Source organism: Gigantopelta aegis, chromosome 11, assembly GCF_016097555.1.
Source record: "Gigantopelta aegis isolate Gae_Host chromosome 11, Gae_host_genome, whole genome shotgun sequence".
Taxonomy (NCBI): domain Eukaryota; kingdom Metazoa; phylum Mollusca; class Gastropoda; order Neomphalida; family Peltospiridae; genus Gigantopelta; species Gigantopelta aegis.
Window position 1 is genome coordinate 30259498 of NC_054709.1, and position 25237 is coordinate 30284734.

Below are 25237 nucleotides of genomic sequence, written 5' to 3' on the forward strand. Positions count from 1 at the left end.
ATGTTAAAATAATAAAAGAAACCATTTGGCAAATAAAATACCAGTATGTTGTACCAGTATATAATTTGGACAATCTAGAATTAATTACGGATGCACAATATTACAAAATAGCATGGGCAAAATACAACCAGAAGGCTTACCATTAAACATACATATTGTTTTAATTCTTCACCATTTCCTAGAAGTGAATATGTGAGCCATAACTTGTGTCACAATTAGGAACTATAGTGGACCGTGATTAATGAACTCTCACCCGGAAGTGATTTGTGTAGTGAGACCCTAGTCAGTGTTTAATTACCTCCCTTGTCAGTGTTTAGTTACCTCCCTTGTCAGTTTTTAGTTACCTCCCTTGTCAGTGTTTTCTTACCTCCCGTGTCAATGTTTAGGTCTCGCTACACAGGATGTACAGCACAAGAGACAGCTGGAGTGAATCGGTTAATGAACCACCTGTTCGGACCTGTATTACAGCCAGATGGGGTCATATAGCAAAAAACTGAGACGGAAATGTTCTCAATTTGGAGTGAAAATAAATGCTTATATAATGTATGTTTGCAATGGTGTATGTTGTTAGTGCCAATGAGAACACCTTCTATTGGCAATCTTCGTTTGAAGTTGGGCAATTTAACATGGGTTTCAATGGCAGATAACATCTGTATAGTGAGACTGTAGTCATCTCCCTTGTCAATGTTTAGTTACCTCCCTTGTCAGTGTTTCGTTACCTCCCTTGTCAGTGTTTCGTTACCTCCCTTGTCAGTGTTTAGTTACCTCCCTAGTCAGTGTTTGTCTTAAACCTAGTGATTTCAAATGTCATGTTGTAGATGAGCCTACACCTGTAGCAAGTTACCATAGTGTTTATTTTTGTCTTTTTGAAGATGTTTGATACTGTATTTAATGGTAATGTTTTTATTAATAATGTTTTTATTTTACACTGATGTTGATCACCATATAACTTAGTTTCACAGGGCTTCAAATAGGAAGTAAACTATGGCATAATGTAATATTTTCAAAATAGCAGGCCAACAGAAATATGTTGTTAAAAAAAACCCAAATGGCCTGCTGGAAATAGATAGCACGTGGTGTGGAATAATGCAATATGGAATTAAAATATAACGAATCTTGAGCTACATATTAATACCAGATGAGATATTCGTGTATAAATCTGGTTCTTGAAAAATGATTTGCAATATTTTGGTGGTTTTAGCATGTGAATTGCTATTTCACCTGCTACATCTAAACTATGGACTGCTTTTCGCTGTTGCGAGCCCTATGCTGGGGTGTCAATAAGCATTAATTTATTTATAATCGTTCGTAAATCTGGTTCTTGGAAAATGTAATTTCATCCATCCATCCATTTCATCCATCCATCCAATTCATCCATCCATCCACCATTGATTCATCCATCCATCCATCTATCCATTGATTCATCCATTGATTTATCCATTGATTGATTGATTGCTTGCTTGTTTGTTGCCAGGTGTGTGGCAAGTCGTTCAAGGCAAAGGGCAGCATGCTGTACCACCAGAAAGCCGCTCACAACATGAACGTGGAGTTGAGTCAGAGTCTGGCCGAGCGCTACATGAAGCTGAAGAACAGATCCTTCGAGAAGTCTCTGTACGTCCATGAGAGGATCGCCGAGTATCATCACCACATCTTCAACGGATCCCTCAAGAACGACCTCGACGAGCCGGCTCTGTCGGCCGAGAAGCAGAATCACGAATTGGAATCCATCGCAGACGGCGATTCTGCGGGTGAAAAATCCAAGGGGAATAATTCTCGATGTGTGGACGGTGTTGTTTCGTTTTTATCTGCCGGTGAACACCACTCGGAGAAAAATAACGTTCCTTCCTTTCTGGAGAGCAGCTCTGCTTTCCCCTCCGCTGTGAACCGCCAGTTTTCCAGCACCAGTGACGGGTCAGCAGAAGCATTGATAAACAATTCCCAGGAAGATGTGGGCGATGCCGTTGGAACCGTTGTCACTGGCGACGGCCCATTCATGAAGAGCAGAATCCGGATCAGGAACGAGACGGTTTTGATAACGCGACTGGACGGAGTGAATCTTTCCACGAACAAAGAGACGTCCATGTACAAGTGCTACATCTGCGGTGCCATGCTCAGTTCCCTCAGCAACGTGCAGGTTCACCTGTCGATGCACTTTGACCTCGAGATCACAACGTACCAGTGCCGACACTGCGACGCGACATTCGAGTCGAAACACCAGATGCTGCAGCACGTGCTGAGTCACAAGATAAACAATAAGCTGGAGAGTCGGGAGAAGACGGACGAGGAGGTTACCGTGAGCGACGAGCGACTGCTGGTCGAAGATGGTGAGGATTTCGGGGAGAGCGTTGTCACTGGGAAGAAGCAGAAAGCCGACATCAACGAGAACACCGATCTGGCAGCAGATCTGTGCATGGAGAAGAGCGGTGTGCGGCTGGTTGGGAGCTGGGAGTGCAAGTACTGCCGCAAGTCCTTCTCTAGACTCTACCTCCTCCAGCGGCACGAGCGGATCCACAACGGACAGAGGATGTTCTACTGCAAGGAGTGCCGCAAAGGATTCAGTGAGTCCGTCAACCTCCACCAGCACATGGTCCGCTTCCACGACATTTCAAAAACAATGTACAGCCAGGTGGATTCCGTGCTGCCTCGTAAGATGGACAAAGCGAACCTCGAGTCTCTGATGCGCATAGCGTACTGGGACAGGCTCTCCGACCACACTTCGCCAGACGGTAACGCCGCGAACAACAGCGAGGAGGTCACCACCTCGCCTGAAGGCCAGCAGCATCTCAAGGACTTGGAAAAGGCAAAAGAATTTCTTGAGAAGGAAGGACTTCAGGAGAACATCACCGTCGTCATGCCGTCGGAACCACCCACTGAGCAGGACCGTGCTAACTCGGACACTCAACATTCCGGCTCGAACCACATGTCCGACTCCGACCCCGAGGATCCCGAAATCAAAGCCGCCCCGAAACGCTCTCTGATGTCATTCCGCAAAGAAGGACCTCCCTCCAAGTCGAGACGCAAGGCCTCTCTTCCCGTGAAGCTGGACAGTGTGAAGTCACCGGCAGAGAAACACGTGGAACCTGCTGCTGTGACGACGACGCTGACTACTTCCTCTTCTGAACCTACTGCTCCTTCTGCTGATGCTGACGACATAATTCGTGCAGAAGAGATCAAACAGGAGGCGGTGGGGGAGGAGGAGGTGGAGGTGGGGGTGGGGGTTGATGGTGATCAAGCGGATGTGGCTGTAACTCTTCCCACCTGTCTGGCCAGTTCGTCTGTTCTCAACACTGTGCTGTCCAATTCTGCTGTCCTCGCCTCGCTGAATCCGCTCATCCTTGCCAGCACCGTCGCAGCGGCTGCTGCTGCTGCTGCTGCACAATCGCAGTCCTCACAGCTGCTGGCTGGCTCGGGACTTGCGGCCGGTCTCCCCGCCACCGGCTACTCTTCCTCCTCCTGTGTTTCTTCGATGCCGATCTCCGTGCAGGTTTCCGAGCCGTCGCAGCCATCTGTCAGGAGGAGTGTGTCGCCCACTCACTCGTCATCATCGCAGCCGTCGCCCGCCGATCCAGACAGCCTCGTGGGCTTCCCCCGGGTCCAGTGGAACCCGTCGCCAACAGACAGCTCATCGGGTCCCTCACCCCCCGACGGGAGGAAGCTACACCACAGCTGGCAGCATGTGACCTCCGATAGCATCTCCTCTGATGGAAGGAAAGTCACCTCACTGTCTCGTACACATTCCAGGTAATGCTTGTCTGTTTTTCACTAACGGTAATTTCAGATTTCCAGAAGATACGGTTATGATGTTACTCTTAATGTATACAAATCCATAGCAGTAATGTCAGATTTCCAGTAGGTATGGTTATTACGTTAATATAAATGTATACAAATCCATAACATTAATGTCAGATTTCCAGTAGATACTGTTATGATGTTACTATAAATGTATACAACTCCACAGCAGTAATGTCAGATTTCCAGTAGATACTGTTATGATGTTACTATAAATGTCTACAAATCCACAGCAGTAATGTCAGATTTCCAGTAGATACTGTTATGATGTTACTATAAATGTATACAAATACACAGCAGTAATGTCAGATTTCCAGTAGATATGATTATGATGTTACTATAAATGTATACAAATTCAGAACATTAATGTCAGATTTCCAGTAGATACTGTTATGATGTTACTATAAATGTATACAAATCCATAACATTAATGTCAGATTTCCAGTAGATACTGTTATGATGTTACTATAAATGTATACAAATCCATAACAGTAATGTCAGATTTCCAGTAGATATGGTTATTACGTTAATATAAATGTATACAAATCCATAACATTAATGTCAGATTTCCAGTAGATACGGTTATTACGTTAATATAAATGTATACAAATCCATAGCAGTAATGTCAGATTTCCAGTAGATACTGTTATGATGTTACTATAAATGTATACAAATCCATGACATTAATGTCAGATTTTCAGTAGATACTGTTATGATGTTACTATTAATATATACAAATCCATGACATTAATGTCAGATTTCCAGTAGATATGGTTATTACGTTAATATAAATGTATACAAATCCATAACATTAATGTCAGATTTCCAGTAGATACGGTTATTATGTTGATATAAATGTATACAAATACACAGCAGTAATGTCAGATTTCCAGTAGATACTGTTATGATGTTACTATAAATGTCTACAAATCCACAGCAGTAATGTCAGATTTCCAGTAGATACTGTTATGATGTTACTATAAATGTATACAAATACACAGCAGTAATGTCAGATTTCCAGTAGATATGATTATGATGTTACTATAAATGTATACAAATTCAGAACATTAATGTCAGATTTCCAGTAGATACTGTTATGATGTTACTATAAATGTATACAAATCCATAACATTAATGTCAGATTTCCAGTAGATACTGTTATGATGTTACTATAAATGTATACAAATCCATAACAGTAATGTCAGATTTCCAGTAGATATGGTTATTACGTTAATATAAATGTATACAAATCCATAACATTAATGTCAGATTTCCAGTAGATACGGTTATTACGTTAATATAAATGTATACAAATCCATAGCAGTAATGTCAGATTTCCAGTAGATACTGTTATGATGTTACTATAAATGTATACAAATCCATGACATTAATGTCAGATTTTCAGTAGATACTGTTATGATGTTACTATTAATATATACAAATCCATGACATTAATGTCAGATTTCCAGTAGATATGGTTATTACGTTAATATAAATGTATACAAATCCATAACATTAATGTCAGATTTCCAGTAGATACGGTTATTATGTTGATATAAATGTATACAAATACACAGCAGTAATGTCAGATTTCCAGTAGATACGGTTATTACGTTAATATAAATGTATACAAATCCATAGCAGTAATTTCAGATTTCCAGTAGATACTGTTATGATGTTACTGTAACATATAGTAACTTACTATATACTAATATTACTATAAATGTATTGAGGCCAATACAAATCCATAGAAGTAATTTCATATTTTCAGTAGATGAAGTTTCCACATTACTATAAATTTACAAACATTGATTTCAAATTTCCATTAGATGACGTTTTCACATTACTATTAATTTACATAGCAGTAATTTCAAATTTCCATTAGATAAAGTTACATGACATTTGTATGATTTTACGTACACTGTATATTTATGGTGGCCTCTACAAATCTACAAGTGTGATTCCAAATTCCCAGTAGAATAAGTTATGTTATTGTACATTTAGAGCCCTACATGTATGTGAATGTATAACACTAACAGTAATTTAAAATTTAAAATTTCCTGTGGATGAAGATACGATGTTTAAGCGTGTTGATTATTTGCAGATTGCATGTTGTCAATCAGCCAATAGACCGCGACATGGTTTGTAAACCGGTTGTTCTGCCCGACGGTCGAGCAGTCTTCCGATGTGTCTTCTGTTCCAAAGACTTCCTGTCATTCTCAGATATTAATCGCCACATGGACTTCCATGAAGGTATGTATTTCCTGTTATCTGACGTTAATCGCCAAATGGACTCAATGAAGGTATGTACTTCCTGTTCGGTAACGTTAGTCGCCAAATGGACTTCCATGAAGGTATATATACTTCCTGTTGTTCTCCGAGGTTAATCGTCACATGGACTTATATAAAGGAATGTACTTCTTGTTCTCTGACGTTAATCACCAAATGGACTTCGATGAAGGTATGTACTTCCTGTCGTTGTCTCACATTAATCGCCAAATGAACTTCGATGAACGTGTGTACTTCCTGTTTTCTGGCATTAATTGCTAAATGGACATCCGTGAAGGTATGTACTTCCTGTTCTCTGACGTTAATTGCCAAGTGGACTTCGATGAAGGTATGTACTTCCTGTTGTTCTCTGACGTTAATTGCCAAGTGGACTTCGATGAAGGTATGTACTTCCTGTTGTTCTCTGACGTTAATTGCCAAGTGGACTTCGATGAAGGTATGTACTTCATGTTCTCTGACATTAATCGTCAAATGGACTTCCATGAAGGTATATACTTCCTGTTGTTCTCTGACGTTAATTGCCAAGTGGACTTCGATGAAGGTATGTACTTCATGTTCTCTGACATTAATCGTCAAATGGACTTCCATGAAGGTATATACTTCCTGTTGTTCTCTGACGTTAATTGCCAAGTGGACTTCGATGAAGGTATGTACTTCATGTTCTCTGACATTAATTGTCAAATGGACTTCCATGAAGGTATGTACTTCCTGTTGTTCTCTGACGTTAATTGCCAAGTGGACTTCGATGAAGGTATGTACTTCATGTTCTCTGACATTAATCGTCAAATGGACTTCCATGAAGGTATATACTTCCTGTTGTTCTCTGACGTTAATTGCCAAGTGGACTTCGATGAAGGTATGTACTTCATGTTCTCTGACATTAATTGTCAAATGGACTTCCATGAAGGTATGTACTTCCTGTTGTTCTCTGACGTTAATTGCCAAGTGGACTTCGATGAAGGTATGTACTTCATGTTCTCTGACATTAATCGTCAAATGGACTTCCATGAAGGTATATACTTCCTGTTGTTCTCTGCGTTAATTGCCAAGTGGACTTCGATGAAGGTATGTACTTCATGTTCTCTGACGTTAATCAACAAATGGACTTCCATGAAGGTATGTACTTCATGTCATTCTCTGATGTTAATCACCAAATGGACTTCGATGAAGGTATGTACTTCATGTTCTCTGACGTTAATCACCACATGGACTTTGATGAAGGTATGTACTTCCTGTTCTCCGAGGTTAATCACCAAATGGACTTTGATGAAGGTATGTACTTTCTGTTCTCTAATGTTAATCACCAAATGGACTTTGATGAAGGTATGTACTTTCTGTTCTCTAATGTTAATCACCAAATGGACTTCCATGAAGGTATGTACTTCATGTTCTCTGACGTTAATCACCACATGGACTTCAATGAAGGTATGTACTTCCTGTTGTTCTCTGACGTTAATCGCCAAATGGACTTCAATGAACGTATGTACTTCCTGTCTCTGACGTTAATCACCAAATGGACTTCGATGAAGGTATGTACTTCATGTTCTCTGACGTTAATCGCCAAATGGACTTCAATGAAGGTATGTACTTCCTGTCATTTTCTGACGTTAATCGACAAATGGACTCATATCGTGTGGCCACACCTTTATTGCTAATGGAATTGTAGCACTCGTATCGTTGGCCATGCCTTTATTGCTAATGGAATTGTAGCACTCGTATCGTTGGCCATGCCTTTATTGCTAATGGAATTGTAGCACTTGTATCGTGTGGCGACGCCTTTATTGCTAATGGAAATGTAGCAGGTTTCGTCTGAAGGTAATGTGTTAGAATTACCAAATGTTTGACATCCAGTAGCTGATGATTAAAAAATCAATGTTGTCTAGTTGTATCATTAAACATTTAACATGTTTCATGATATATTTAATAAGATTACAGTGCTTCCCGCCTGTAGTAATGCATATATTGTAGTAGTGTATATATTGTAGTAGTGTATGTATTGATTGTAGTTCACTGTTTGTTTCAGATATTCGTCCGTACAAGTGTAAATATTGTGATTATTACGCCCGCACCAACAGCCAACTCAAAGTTCACATGATGCGACATCAAGGTTTGCACTTTGCTATTATTAGCTTTGTGGTTTTTCCCATTGCTCTGATTGGTATATTAAAGGGACATTCTTGAGTTTGCTGCATTGTAAGATGTTTCCAACTAATAAAATATTTCTACGATTAAACTTGCATATTAAATATATTTTCTTGTTTAGTATATCAGTGTCTGTATATTCAACGTGTTTCTGGTCGTCTTAATATTTGTAAGAAGCCCAAGTTGGATTTTGTCTTCAAATAATTTCAAGGCCGTGGTATGTGTTATCCTGTCTGTGGGATGGTGCATATAAAAGATCCCTTGTTGCTAATCGAAAAGAGTAGCCCATGAAGTGGCGACAGCGGGTTTCCTCACTCAATATCTGTATGGTCCTTAACCATATGTCCGACGTCATATAACCGTAAATAAAATGTGTTGAGTGCGTCGTTAAATAAAACATTTCCTTCCTTCCTTCAAATAATGTTGTACGTATGAAAAAATTATAATCAGGAAATAAAATGACATTTAACCTAGTACAAATAGTAGAAGGATCAGAAATATGTCTAACATACAGCCACTAATATTTTATGCAGAAAAATATATTTGATATGTAATTACAATCGTTAAAAAGTATCTGTTAGTCGATAAAATGTTAAAAAATTGCAGTAAACTCAGGAATGTCCCTTTAAAGGCTGCTTCCAAATTGAGGCCATTAGTATCAAAACATGGTAATATTAAATGTGGGACGTAACCCACTGGTAAAACGCTCGCCTAGTGCGCAGTCGGTTTAGGATCCATCCCGTCGGTGGGCCAGGGGGCTATTTGTCATTCCAGCCAGTGCACTACGACTGGTATATCAAAGGTGTGATATGTTTTGTCAGCTTTGAAAATTAACGTAAAAACCATGGTCGTCAGCAGGGCCAGTTGAAGAAAAATCTTACAGGCTCTTCTCAAATTCAACTAGCCCTCCAATTTAACTGCACAGTGAAAATCAAAACTAGAATTTTCTATGTTGAATATCAGCCACGTATAATAATAACCATGTATACAGTCCATTTGCGTCAAAATGAAAAGATGAATTGGCATGTATCTTCATAATTAATAAAGTTAAAATTCATATTATTAATTATTAAACCCATACCAACCCAAATAACATTTTTGAAAAAAAGAAATCCATTATAAATAAAAATGTTTCTTTACAAATTACCATTAAATAATATAGATTAAATATAATTTTTAATACAGGTGTAAAGAAAAATCCTAGAACAGCCAATTTATGCAGCTTCACTTGCATTGTCACTGAAGTCATCGATAACTGCAGTATAAAGAGACTAAAGCCTTAAAAGGTAGAACTGCATATTTTAGTAAATTAGTCTAGGAGTGGCAGTCCTCGTTATGGCAATGCAAGAGGGATGAACTCTCCAGTAAAGGATTTCCCTGGGAGTGGCTGTCCTATAAACAAAGGACTAGATAAAGATTGATGGAATCCTCCACTATTTCGCCAAATACCAGTTCGACTGCATTGTGCAGAGATACCGCCCTGATCTTGTATTATGGGTTTGTCGTTCAGATTACCTTGGATGTTCCCTCAATTGCCTTAAAACCTGTATCAGAAAAGATTTAACCTACCATATATCTTCGCCTATGAGTCAAATTTGTTTCACCCAAAAATTATTTTATAACTTGGGGGGGTCGACTTATAAGAGGGTAAAACAATTTCACCCAAAAATATTACTGTTTTGGGTATTATTTTACACGTTTTTGTTGAAGTATGCCCTGTATTTATACTCAAATATGTCAATTTGACAAATTTATTTTTTATAACCTATTTTGGGGGGCATTAGAACGGTTTTGATTATGCGAAAAGGCGTGCGATGTCACTCACATGTCAAGACAACAGTCCACTTAGTTAAAGTAACAGTCATCACTAATAGCAAAAATGTAAACAATACTAACTACCTGTTGCCTGAGTTTATTTTGAAATCTGGTCACTGGCATTAATGGTTCTTCAACCAATGTTTTGTCGATGATTAACTTCATGAATGTTACTGAGCTTTCCCTTAAAATAGCTTAGACTGATCTCTGCAGTTCACTAAAGCATTAGAGAGACACATCATTTGGTACAAAAACCAGTGTACTTTCCAGAGTTATCCTTCTTACATGTATTAATATGGCGGCAAAACATGTGATTAACTGATGATACTTTCAGTTTTATTGTAGTGATCTGTTGTCAGTGTTGATAAATAAAGTTGTCTGTGCACAAAACCATGCTGTAAAGTACCATACAGTAACAGTCAAACAGCTTTCACTATCAACTAAAGGAATATTTCATTTTGATGCTATGTAGTTTTAATGGAATATTGCGATATACAAAATGTGAAAACCGAAGTTTGTAAAATTATTTTCTTTTGTTCAAGTATTGTACATATTGTTCTCATGTGCTGAAAATAAGAAATACTTCAATATTAATAAGTTGTTTTTCATGGGTCGACTTATAAATGGGTCAATAAAAAAATATGTTTTCAGGGCTTGAAATTAGGGACTCGACTTATAGCCGAGATCGACTTACAGGCGAAGATATATGGTAGCTTTATAGTGTAGAGTTCAGGTTTGAGTGTCATGGAAATGTGTTAAAGGGCCATAACTCTGTCAAAAATAGAATTAAAACATTTTTGACAGAGTTATGGCCCTTGAATCATGCGGTGGACAGGTATAATTGCTTGTTAAATGTTTGACAGTTGATGAATAATAAACCATTGTGCTCTAGTGGTGTCAGACAAAATTAATTCAACTGAAGATTATGTTTGGTTTAAACAATATTTATTAGCAAATCAAATTTGGGATTGGCCAACATGCAAGTGCCTATATTAAGGCCTCTCCCTACATTTAACAAATATACAATATGTTATACATCAAGATGGCTAGAACAGTATTACAATAACGATAACACGGATAGTTGAGGGAATAGAAGAGAGGAGTGTGTAGAGGAAACAAAGAATAAATACCAAACAATTAGAAGATTATGTTTAAGAATGGCCTGTTTATTTCAAGATTTTCAGAGGAGCATCCCCCCATACTTTGATAACTCAACTCATTTACCTTCAACAAACTCAAATTGCCCTTTTACAATTATGTGAGCCCCACTTTACCAAATTCTGGATCCCCCACTTTGTTCGGGTTGTTAAACAAAACAACTAGACCAATTCAAATTGCCCTTTTTGCAATATTGTGAGGATCGCATCACCTCAATCGATCCATTCAGCTGATTGGGTTTTTCTCGTTCCAACCATTGCATTACAACTGGTCAAAGGCCGTGGTATGTGCTTTTCTGTCTTTGGGAGAGTGCATATAACAGATTGCTTGTTGCCAATGGAAAAATGTAGCGGGTTTCCTCTATTAACTACGAGTCCAAATTACCAAATGTTTGTCATTCAGTAGCCGCTATTTCTCGCTCCAGCCAGTGCACCATGACTGGTACATCAAAGGCTGTGGTATGTGCTATCCTGTCAATGGGATGGTTAATATAAAAGATCCCTTGCTGCTAATCGAAAAGAGTAGCCCATGAAGTGGCAACAATGGGTTTCCTCTCTTAATATCTGTGTGGTCCTTAACCATGTCTGACACCATATAACTGTAAATAAAATGTGTTGAGTGCATCGTTAAATAAAACATTTCTTTCTTTTTCTTTTTTTCCAGTAGCCGATGATTAATATATCAATGTGGTCTAGTGGTGTCGTTAAACAAAACAGGCTTTCTTTCTTTCTTAAATTAATAAATCAATGTGCTCTAGTGGTGTCATAAAGAAAACAAACTTTACCTGAAGACTGTATGTCACAACTGTATAATGTTTGGCTTTATATAGTCAATGAATAGTAAGTCAGATTGCTCTAGTGGTGGTGTTAAACAAAACCAAACAAAGTGATATGTCACATATGTTTGTGTTGCAGGTATTTGAGACTTTATCAGATATTATAATATTTCCATACAGTGTCAGCTAAAATTATTTGATTTTATGGTTTTACCAGTCCTTTTATATGGCAATGAAATTTGGGGTTTCGAAATTCTGTCATCAATGGAAAAACTATGTAACCAGTTTTTAAAATTGTTATTACCTGTGAGGAAATCTACACCACTGTACATGTTATATGGAGAACTTGGACGTTATTCAGTTTATATCACTGTAAAATTAAGAATGATTTCTTTCTGGTATCGATTATTCACTGGAAAACAGTCCAAGTTATCATTACTAGTCTATAAATTATTACTAAATGATGTAAACAATAATGTTTTTAATCACAAATGGATTATGTTTGTAAAATCAATTTTAGATGATGTTGGTTGTACATATATATGGTTCTCACAGTGCAACGGTATTACTAGTTGTTCCTTGTTGAAAAGATCTATTTCCACAAGGCTTATTATTGATCAATACTTACAATCATGGTACGCTCATCCAAAGCTTCAAATTATAAATTATTAAAAAAAATACTGTTGCATTTGAGAAATATGTCACACTTATAGAGAAAAAACACTGGTGTCCATTATTACGATTCAAATCATAATCTTCCTATTGAAACTGGCAGATGGAAAAATGTATCACTATAAGCAATCGAATATGTCCATTATGTAAAAATTATGACATTGGAGATGAGTTTCATTATATATTTATTTGTATATTTTTTAAGAATGAAAGAAATCGCTATTTGCCTGCTTTCTGTCAATCAAAACCAAATATATATAAATTTTATAAATTATTTAACTCTAAACTCTTAATATAGGCTAAGCCTGTTGACCAATCCCAGTATATTGTTTTGGCAAGTAAAATATTGTTTAAAACAACTCTAAAAAAACTGATGTCCTTAGCAAACTTACTATATTTTGTAACTTAGTTATGAATACTTTAATTAAAACCCTCTGGCTGATTTTCTGTGTATTTTTGTATTTATGTATGTTATTGTACTTTCACCATCTTGTCACAATGTATAATTGTTCTATGTAAACATGTCCTCATATGCCGTAGACTACAGCCTGAGTGTAAACAAAATTCTGTTCAGTTAGCAGGTGTAATTAATAAATTGTGTATGTTTGTGTTGCAGGTATTCGAGACTTCTGCTGTAAGCTGTGTGACTGTGTAACTCTGTAACTACAAGGGTGTAATTAATAAATTGTGTATGTTTGTGTTGCAGGTATTCGAGACTTCTGCTGTAAGCTGTGTGACTGTGTAACTGTAACTACAAGGGTGTAATTAATAAATTGTGTATGTTTGTGTTGCAGGTATTCGAGACTTCTGCTGTAAGCTGTGTGACTGTGTAACTCTGTAACTACAAGGGTGTAATTAATAAATTGTGTAAGTTTGTGTTGCAGGTATTCGAGACTTCTGCTGTAAGCTGTGTGACTGTGTAACTCTGTAACTACAAGGGTGTAATTAATAAATTGTGTAAGTTTGTGTTGCAGGTATTCGAGACTTCTGCTGTAAGCTGTGTGACTGTGTAACTCTGTAACTACAAGGGTGTAATTAATAAATTGTGTAAGTTTGTGTTGCAGGTATTCGAGACTTCTGCTGTAAGCTGTGTGACTGTGTAACTCTGTAACTACAAGGGTGTAATTAATAAATTGTGTAAGTTTGTGTTGCAGGTATTCGAGACTTCTGCTGTAAGCTGTGTGACTGTGTAACTCTGTAACTACAAGGGTGTAATTAATAAATTGTGTAAGTTTGTGTTGCAGGTATTCGAGACTTCTGCTGTAAGCTGTGTGACTGTGTAACTCTGTAACTACAAGGGTGTAATTAATAAATTGTGTAAGTTTGTGTTGCAGGTATTCGAGACTTCTGCTGTAAGCTGTGTGACTGTGTAACTCTGTAACTACAAGGGTGTAATTAATAAATTGTGTAAGTTTGTGTTGCAGGTATTCGAGACTTCTGCTGTAAGCTGTGTGACTGTGTAACTCTGTAACTACAAGGGTGTAATTAATAAATTGTGTAAGTTTGTGTTGCAGGTATTCGAGACTTCTGCTGTAAGCTGTGTGACTGTGTAACTCTGTAACTACAAGGGTGTAATTAATAAATTGTGTAAGTTTGTGTTGCAGGTATTCGAGACTTCTGCTGTAAGCTGTGTAACTCTGTAACTACAAGGGTGTAATTAATAAATTGTGTAAGTTTGTGTTGCAGGTATTCGAGACTTCTGCTGTAAGCTGTGTGACTGTGTAACTCTGTAACTACAAGGGTGTAATTAATAAATTGTGTAAGTTTGTGTTGCAGGTATTCGAGACTTCTGCTGTAAGCTGTGTGACTGTGTAACTCTGTAACTACAAGGGTGTAATTAATAAATTGTGTAAGTTTGTGTTGCAGGTATTCGAGACTTCTGCTGTAAGCTGTGTGACTGTGTAACTCTGTAACTACAAGGGTGTAATTAATAAATTGTGTAAGTTTGTGTTGCAGGTATTCGAGACTTCTGCTGTAAGCTGTGTGACTGTGTAACTCTGTAACTACAAGGGTGTAATTAATAAATTGTGTAAGTTTGTGTTGCAGGTATTCGAGACTTCTGCTGTAAGCTGTGTGACTGTGTAACTCTGTAACTACAAGGGTGTAATTAATAAATTGTGTAAGTTTGTGTTGCAGGTATTCGAGACTTCTGCTGTAAGCTGTGTGACTGTGTAACTCTGTAACTACAAGGGTGTAATTAATAAATTGTGTAAGTTTGTGTTGCAGGTATTCGAGACTTCTGCTGTAAGCTGTGTGACTGTGTAACTCTGTAACTACAAGGGTGTAATTAATAAATTGTGTATGTTTGTGTTGCAGGTATTCGAGACTTCTGCTGTAAGCTGTGTGACTGTGTAACTCTGTAACTACAAGGGTGTAATTAATAAATTGTGTATGTTTGTGTTGCAGGTATTCGAGACTTCTGCTGTAAGCTGTGTGACTGTGTAACTCTGTAACTACAAGGGTGTAATTAATAAATTGTGTATGTTTGTGTTGCAGGTATTCGAGACTTCTGCTTTAAGCTGTGTAACTACAAGGGTGTAATTAATAAATCGTATATATGTGTATTGCAGGTATTCAAGACTTGTGCTGTAAGCTATGTAACTGTGTAATGACAAGTGTGTCATTAATAAATCGTGTATGTGTGTGTGTTGCAGGTATTCGAGACTTCTGCTGTAAGCTGTGTAACTACAAGGGTGTCACACAGTCAGATTTGAACCGACACATGAAGTCGCAGATTCACCTGCTCAAGTCACAGAATGAGTGCAAGCACTGCAGGGAGGGATTCGTAACAGCCAGGAACCTGGAGAAACATCTGGATGGCAACTGTATTGTTAAAGTTCACGACCTCGATATGACCGACTGATCAGAGGCAGGGGAGGAGTCTGTAACAGCTAGGAAGATGCTGCAAACAACTGGAAAGAGATTCACAACAACAAAAACAAAAAGCTTTGAAAAGTTGTGATTGAAATTGTTATGGTTCTTGATGCCACAGACTTATCACGGTCTCACATGATGGCATGGAATATATGAAGAGTTGGGGAGGTATTAGGAAGAGCTGGGGAGGTATTAGGAAGAGTGGGGGAGGTATCTGGAAGAGTGGGGAAGGTATCAGGAAGCGTTGGGGAGGTATTAGGAAGAATTGGGGAGGAATCAGGAAAAGGGGGGAGGTATCAGGAAGAGTTGGGGGGGTATTAGAAAGAGTGGGGGAAATATTAGGAAGAGCGGGGGAGGTATTTTCAATAGATGAGATGGTATTTGGCATCTGTAGAGCTGGCTGCAATATTGAAGAATAGAGAAACGTATCTCGGCAGGAACTGAAATGATAAGGTTCACAATCTCAAGAACAGATAAATGGCACTTTGTGTGGGAGGTGTTTGTAACAGCTAGTTGTTTCCTACAGCTGATATCTTTACAACAGCTTCAGAAGTACTTATAACAGCTGCGGAGGTATTTGTAACAGCTGGGAAAGTATCTGTAACTTTTTAGGTTATATTTGTAAAAGCTGTAGAGATATTTGCAACAGTTAGGGAAGACTTTGTAACAGCTGTGGAAATCTTTGTAAAAAAAATTAGGGAGGTATTTGTAACAGTTGAGAATGTTTTTGCAATAGCTGGGAAGGTATTTGTAACTGTTCCAAGGTTGTATTTGTGTCTGCTAGAAAATTGTAACAGCTGGGAGGTGTTTGTAAGAGCGAAGTATCTCTGGTTGTGCGTATTGATGTTGAACTATGCTAAGCAAACTCGGTGGTATGTTGATACACGGTGACTTTGGTATTAACATGTCTGCTACATTCCTCTGTAATCAAATGTTTGTGATATTATTGATAGTGTAGAAAATATTTGTGGTTATTATTGCAGGGCAGAGTTATGGTTTGTGATTGTTTTGTGTTCTGTATGGTCCGGTCAATTTGTGTGTGTGTGCCCACTTCAAAACAAATATTGTATTTCTTTATTTTCATTTAAGAAGTCGCTGGGTATTTCCTGGAATATACTTTGTTTAAATACAGGCCTGTAGAAAAACTGCGAGAACGATGGTTTTGTTTGCATGTCACTCGCACAAATATTATTTTGTGTAGTTAACCTATGTTTTGTTTACGCAGTGTATGTAAGATCCCCTCTAAGACTTAATGTAGAAATTACCAAATGTTTGACATCAATAGCCGATGATTAATAAATCACTGTGCTCTAGAGATGATATTTTCAGCCGTGGAACTGTTTTAACGGCGCCACTGTAATTACACTTGGTATCAGATCTGATGTTAAAGACATTGTTCGCTTTATGAACATTACACCTGTAAGAGTCCAGACAAAATAAGAAATGTTTTGCCCAGTTGTAATAAAATATCAGAAGATGACATTACGTATGTTTTCATCTGGCTCGGTGGGTAGAGTGTTCGATTCAAGGGATTTGGTCGCAGGATCAAACCTCCTTAGTGGGTCCATTCTCTGACTGGGTTGTTCCTATTCCAACAAGTGCGCCATAACTGGTTTATCAAATGCTGTGGTATGTACCGTCCAGCCTATAAAATACACAGCTGTTAATGAAAAAATGTAAGTCGATTATTAATAAGTCAATGTGATCTAGTGGTGTCGTTAAACAAGGCAAATTTTAACCTTATTTTACTTGATTTATTCATAATGTTGTTGGAAGTTACAACATCTTTCAAATGTTTATTGCATCAAAAAACGACAGTTGTCATGGTTACAAAATAATTGTTGTACACAGACAATCAGTTAACAAGTAAGAATTTCCATTAGGCTGGATGTGTAGTTCCATGTTCTGCATGCAGTCATGTGTAAATTGGCTCAGCAGTGTTTTGTTGCTGCAAAGGTTTGGGTTTTATTAAGGGACCATTCATTGCATTGACTGAAAGTTTGTCCTGGTTTATTTACCAGGGACTAGTTATTGTAATGACTGGCCTTTGTGTGGGATTTGGACCACGTGTTTTACTTATGGACCAGTTATTGCATTGACTGAAAGTTGGTCCTGGTTTATTTGCCAGGGACTAGTTATTGCATTGACTGGCCTTTTAGATCTAGAATGTGGCCCACATTCCGACTAAGGGACCAGTTATTACATTAAAGGGAATTTGCACCTTTTCATATTTCATTTACTGATCCAAAATTGTACATGTTTCTGTTTTAGCAATAAATTGTGAGGAAGATAACAAATCAAAAATATGTATATAATATTATGTTTTACATGTTGGCAATTTTGTTTCATTTTCTCAATTTCTGTTGAGTTCTGTATATTTGCAATGTTATTTTCTCATTTGATGTGTATAAATTTGGACATTACCGTATATTTCATGCTTACTGAGATATCCATTGAAATATGTTGTGAACTCAAGACATGGTGATATTGTTTTACGTGTAAAGAAAATAGTATATAGGGCCAATATGTTATCACTGTTGCATGTTAGTATTGTTACGCAGATCTTGACTATTTTACAGAGATATATGTTAACATAGATGTATTTAAGATTAGAATTATATAGAGATGTATATATAGAGAGATACTTCATGTGTTTCCTGTTTTAAGATTAACTCAGATTTTATACTTTGTTTCATTCCGATATCTGTAATGTACTAGTCTGACCAAATAAGGAAATGTGATTTATTTATCCACTTGGTTTCATTCTAACCCACAAAAAATTCATCTGGTTTTGGATGGTACGTCAAACTGGTTTTAAAGGGTCAAACTGGTTTGAGATGATCAAACTGGTTTTAGATGGACAAATTTGTTTTAATGTGTCAAACTGGTTTGAGATGATCAAACTGGTTTCGGATGGTACATAAAACTGGTTTTAAAGGGTCAAACTCTTTTTAAGTGGTAAAACTTGTTTAAAAAAATTAACTGGTTAAAATGACCAAACTTGATTACACTTGATTACATTTGGTACAATTTTATAATATTAAAACTGTCACTCATGGTCACCACACTATAAAAAATATTTATTTTTTACTGTCGTATTAACACATTTTGTATGTTGTTTTTAATAGTGACTGACTGCGCTATTGTTTCAATGATATCTTCAAATGTTTCAATGAATGTTATATAATAAACTAGAAATCTGTACATATAAATAAACAAAACAAAGAGTAAAAAGCAATATTTGAGCTTTAAGTTTTAAAACAGCATTATCACTTGTTGGAAATGGTAGAACATTGTCGAGTGCAATATTTATTCTTTAATTTAGCTCTAACAAACAATGCACCTTCATGATTACCTCCCTTTAATGTTTAGACTGATACTTGGTGAAGAAATTATCAGCAAAACTTAACGTGACAGACCCTAAGTTTTAAAAACTACATTGCATTTTTTTTACTATTAAAATGGTTTCTGATAAATTAAATTAGAAGTACTTACATTTTATTATTTAGAATATTCATTTTCGGACATTTGACCCCGTGCTTATAAACCATAAAGTCTGGACTTTATTAAAGTCAACGCCATTCAAATAGCATTACATTAAAGTCTGACTTTATCAAAGTCTAGACTAAGTTTTATAAGCACGGGCCCTGAAATGGTTCTGTAATACTGCAACATGCGTCTTTAATAATTCTAAAAATGCACATTCATCTGAGAAGTAATGGTTATCGAGACAAGCTCTAGTTATTTTTAGAGGGTATTTTTTAAACATCACCTTAGTGTGTTGCAGGTTTGTAGATTTAACTATATGTAGTAAAACTAGTCTCTACGCCTTTAAGAGAAGGCTAGTGTTTCAGGGAGAAAACCTTTTAGTAATACGTTTTAATCTGTATAAGCCTTTTAAGTCGATTTGAATCAGGTAAAAATATAGAATAGGTTTGAGGCCTGCAGTACATGTAGTTTTTGAAAATTGAAAACAGAATTTGTTATAAATGTAAATTTTCTGGTTCGTAAGAGCAAGTACTGTGTATGCTTCTGGTATATCACCAGAGTTTTAAATGAGATTGTAAACTGATGGCGAGTGTTCTGTATTGTGATTGGTTAAGATAGCTAGTGTGTTCTGTATTGTGATTGGTTAATTACATTCGTTTTCCGGGATCAAAGGAAAATAAAACCCGGTACGCTAATGACGTCATTAGAAAGTGACATCATTAGCAATTGGAACAGGCGATTCGAAGGTCTACAGATTGTAGCCAGATATTTTTTTAAAGAAATACCAAATACACAGTTCCGTAGAAAAATGATTCAGTTTACAATGGACATAACGATATTGAGTTTCTAGGTTTACGGGTGTTATTGTCTATTTGATACCCGCAAATATTTAATTTTTGACCGAAGGCTAAAGCTTTCGGTCAAAAATGACATTTGCGGGATCAAATAGCCAATAACACTCGCAAATCTAAAAACTCCATATGGTTATCTCCTAATTAATAGTTTCTGGTACTCGTACTTTTGTAGATGTTTTTTCTCACAAGTGTAAAAGAAAAATTGGTTGGCGGAGGTCCATTTAAAAAAAAAACGAAGTATTAATCCATATTAATAATAAAGCTTGGCTTTCAGATGTCATTTTAATTTATGTATGCATCCCTCGCTCCTCCACTTCTCCCCCCTCATCCGGTACTTCTAAGGTAGTCTTGTTTTAGATAAACTTGAGTGGTCAGGAGAAGAATATTTTGATCTTAAATAAGATTTGGGGGACAGTTCATAAAACTAATATACACATAGGTATATTATTATTCTCTTCCTGGTTTTCCTTTAAAAAAAAATGAAATGTCACATTTTTAATGTCTTACACAAGATATGGGGGACAATTCATATATCGTAAGAAATAGTTATTTTATTCTTAAATTTCTTTTTAAACTGAAATGGACAGGTTGATAACCATTACTGAAATAGTTATTTTTAAGTTTTGTTTTAAAATGAAATGTTACATTTTAACTATTTTTGTTAAATTTGCTTTAAATTTTTATCACAGTGACTGTACAATTTATTGTTACAATTTTATTTTGTTGTGTATATATATATAGAGAAAGAAAATATATATCATCTTACCCAAATTCACTTCACAGTAGTAGACAAAGTACAGTAGATGTTTAGGTAGTAGTATTGTGATGGTTCAAGAATGTAATTGGACATTGATGAAGGATTTTTTCTGTAATTGGCATTTAAATATAAATGTTTTTAAAGATGAAAGCACGTATGTATGATTATTGTTTGTCAAATGTTATTTTCAAAGATGCTTTCGTTATAACACAATAGGATTGGAATGCGGTCTTAGCGTGCTTGTGTCTGTAACCAGTCTGGGTTGAAGCATGCCTGTCGTGGTCTGGTCCCTGTCTAATAACAGTATGTCAGACAGAATATCACACAGTGATGACTCTTACTTTATAACTTGGTTGGGTAGCAACTTCCTTCAAATCAAAATAATTAAGACTTTTTATTTTTTTTAATGTGTTTAATAAATAGAGATTATTAAATGAGCTTGTGTGTCGTACTGATTTTACGAAACGAGTGTCAGGATTTGTGTATTGCCCGAGCGAGAGCAAGTGTAATACATGAATCCTGACAGGAGTTTCGTAAAATCAGTACGACTCACGCGAGTGTAATAATTTCTTTATTATCCATATTATTGTTGTTTTCTTTATGAACAACAAGACCCAACTCAAAATGTTCCAGCCAGAACTGGAAGGAGACAACGAAATGATGTCATATTTCAAATGCACAGTCTGAGCTAGGACGGGAGAAGCAACGTCATGTTATGACGTCGCTTCCCACAATTACATCATTACACTTGTTATTACACGTGTGCTTCGTATGATTATTATTAACTCAGTTATCTTGAACCATATGGATAATAATCAAGTATATTAACCTCAGAAACAAATACGGTAGTCGCTACCTTACAGTTGTATTATAGGTAAAAGATACCATATAACAAGTGAATGTGAAGGACATGGCTACATAATTAGAGAATATTACCATGGTAACTATTAGCAGGACAAACATAAGGGGCCAGTTGTTCAAACATTAGCTATCTTAAGCAGTGATTGCTGAACAGAAATGTTCAAAACCAAGGACTGAATCAGTGATAACATAATATGGAGACTTGATTTACAACAACCAAAGGTATCCATTCGTAACAAAATCTAAAATTTAGTCTGCATTTATAAAAAAAATAAAAATAAAAGGAAAATATCAGACTGAAATACTAGGGTTAATTTAATTATGCTTAGTTTGCATTTATATATATATATATATATATATATATTAATAGTTTCTGGCATGAGTCCTTTTGTAGATGGTTTTTCTGACACGAGTCTCAAGAAAATCAATCTTTGGAGCGAGCTTTAGTGAGCTCCATGGATTGATTTTCTTGAGACGAGTGTCAGAAAAACCATGTACAAAAGGACGAGTGCCAGAAATATTTTCTAGCACAATCTGTCTTATAAATTTTATTATTAATTTAGTCTAACTATACTGTAAGTCTCTTCATTTTATTTTTGTAACGTGACGTCACCTCTAAGCTGACACCCATGTTACGTCATGAGTGTGAAAGCATACAGTGGTGTCGAGAAGACCTACTCATATTATGTGACGTCATATACTACTTTGTTTAAAAAATGACGTAATCAACCGGTAGCAACTGCCGTGTACATCCTAATATTAACCAATGAAAAGGGCGGATTAGCGTCTACACACGTGGTAGACGGTTTTTCTACCACCCTTTCTAGCACCTTTCTAGAACTTCTCTACGACGTCATTGTGCTAGAAATATATACATATATATATATTTTTAAAAAAAAGAGGAAAATACCAAACTAAAGTACTAGAGTTAATTTAATTATGCTTAGTTTGCATTTTTATAAAAGATAAGGAGAATACCAGATTAAAGTACTATGGTTAATTTAATTATGCTTTGAACAACTGGTTCCAGAATTGGTTTTAATTGTTGGGATTAACTGAAAGTCTTGCTCTGTGCTTGAATGATTATGTTTTGTCATAAATCAACCATTTCCAGGTACAACATTCAACCAGCTAGGCTCAGACAGTCAACTGCCAGCAGAAAGTTGGTCAAAATCGACAGTTGCATTGTAATTTCTTCAAGTCACGATTCAAGGCGCTCAGATTAACAGCTGATAGTTTATATGACAGGAATAGTGTTCAGATTAACAACTAATGGGTTATACGACGAGAATCGAGTTGTAAGAGTGCTCAGATTAATAACTAATGGGTTATACGACGAGAATCGAGTTGTAAGAGTGATCAGATTAATAACTAATGGGTTATACGACGAGAATCGAGTTGTAAGAGTGCTCAGATTAATAACTAATGGGTTATACGACGAGAATCGAGTTGTAAGAGTGCTCAGATTAATAACTAATGGGTTATACGACGAGAATCGAGTTGTAAGAGTGCTCAGATTAACAACTAATGGGTTATACGACGAGAATCAAGTTGTAAGAGTGCTCAGATTAATAACTAATGGGTTATACGACGAGAATGGAGTTGTAAGAGAGCTCAGACTAGCAAGTGGACAGTCATGAAAATCGTAACGTTGGCCAACTCTCTGCTAGCAGTTGGTAGTCTGACATTAGCATTAGACATTTACCTGAGACATCAAATAGTCGGCTAACAATACACTGCGGTGTTGTTATACATTCCTTTCCTCTCCCTTCTGTCCGGCGGTTGTTTTAAAGGCTAACACATTGCACTGCCACTCGGCTAAACATGTTGGGCCGAATTTACAAATCCTGATTTTATGGTTACAATTCTTAAACACCTTCATAAATGCACCTGTATATAAAACAGATGTCTGTACATTTTAAAGTGGGCATAACCTGGAAATGGGGATATGCCCAAAATATTTTGCATGACTTATTTTTGAAAATTTAAATCAATTAAATTCTTTGGATATCTTTGCTATTCAATGACCTGATAAGACTTGACTGAACATGTTGCTATTTGATGACCTGATAGACTTGTTGTTACAAAGGCTCCACATATGTCGTCTGTTGTGAGACGCACCAAGGCTTGTGATCCGTGAAGCCAATTAGTTAATTAATTAAACGAGTTGATGTGTATGTAGAGTTTTATTACGAAATTATGTTTTTAGAATTTTACATGATATAAATATATATTATACATAGTTATATATGGGCAGGGACTCAATGTTTTGTATTTTGTTGAACTGAGTTTTATTAAGTATTACAATGTACTACAATGTACCGGTACTGTATTGGTGACCCTTGTCAGGAATTACAGATGAAGGTATGAAGGTGGAATTAAACGTGATTGCAATTATATACATATAAGTGTCTATTAAAGATGTCCTGGGGTGTTAAACGTTACTTTTTATAATTTTAGATAACGAGTTGAAATTGACATTATTTGCATCTTGTAAATGTAAAATTAAATAAAAGTTTGAAATAAATATCACTTAATACTTTAAGATTCAGGTATAAGCATTAAAAGTAAGTTGTGTTAACATATAAAGGTTAACAGAATGGATTGAAATTAAAACATTAAATTTGTTATCTTTTTCAGTGTGGACAATACCTTAACATTTACATTACTTATGCTATATAAGTAAAACAGTATGTTGCTACATCATTGTTGAAATTAAATCTGTCGTAGCAAAATTGTAATTATTCTTACTCTTGTTTTAACTCCATGTTAGAGCATTCTTCTGACCTCTGAGAGGTCATATGATCCAGGGGTTCTCAACACCAAGTCACTTCCAGTTGTGACAAAGTTAACATGTGATAACACTGATACAAACAGATTTTCAATTCACCCCGGTAGTACCCACATACAAAGTGTTGCACTTTATATTTACACCTGCAAAAAAGGGGGGTTCAAACAGTGCATTGAAAAGATTTTAAAATCTGTTCATGGCAAAAGAAATTTCAGTTCTGTGTCTTGTGATCATGGGAACCCATTTTGGGTGAAGCCGATAACTGTCACTGAGTAAAGCTGATAACTCACTGAGTGAAACTGATAACACTCACTGCATGAAGCTGATAACTGTTACTGGGTAAAGCCGATAACTGTCACTGGTGAACTGATAACTTACTGGGTAAAGCCAATAACTCATGGTGAAGCTCATAACCATCACTGAGTAAAGCCGATAACTGTCACTGAGTGAAGCTGATAACTGTCACTGGGTAAATCTGATAGCTGTCACTGGGTGAAGCTGATAACTGTCACTGGGTAAAGCTGATAACTGTCACCGAGTGAAGCTGATAACTGTCACTGGGTGAAGCCGATAACTGTCGCTGGGTAAATCCGATAGCTGTCACTGGGTAAATCTGATAGCTGTCACTGGGTGAAGCTGATAACTGTCACTGGGTAAAGCTGATAACTGTCACCGAGTGAAGCTGATAACTCTCACTGGGTGAAGCCGATAACTGTCGCTGGATAAATCCGATAGCTGTCACTGGGTGAAGCTGATAACTGTCACTGGGTAAGCTGATAACTGTTACTGGGTGAAGCCGATAACTGTCACTGGGTAAGCTGATAACTGTCACTGGGTGAAGCCGATAACTGTCACTGGGTAAGCTGATAACTGTTACTGGGTAAATCTGATAGCTGTCACTGGGTGAAGCCGATAACTGTCACTGAGTAAGCTGATAACTTACTGGGTGAAGCTGATAACTGTCACTGGTT

The 25237-nt window shown here is 36.7% G+C and overlaps 1 protein-coding gene across 1 annotated transcript in view; it reads left to right on the plus strand.

The window, feature by feature from the left end:
• The window catches only part of LOC121385209 (sal-like protein 3), a 39062-nt gene extending 23285 nt beyond the window's left edge, over positions 1 to 15777 (plus strand). The window contains exons 4-7 of the mRNA XM_041515780.1: positions 1475 to 3741; positions 5894 to 6042; positions 8102 to 8185; positions 15295 to 15777. Coding sequence (XP_041371714.1) covers positions 1475 to 3741; positions 5894 to 6042; positions 8102 to 8185; positions 15295 to 15503 — 2709 coding nt within the window. The 3' untranslated portion in view covers positions 15504 to 15777. The remainder of the gene's footprint in view (positions 1 to 1474; positions 3742 to 5893; positions 6043 to 8101; positions 8186 to 15294) is intronic.
• The last annotated feature ends 9460 nt before the right edge of the window (positions 15778 to 25237 follow it).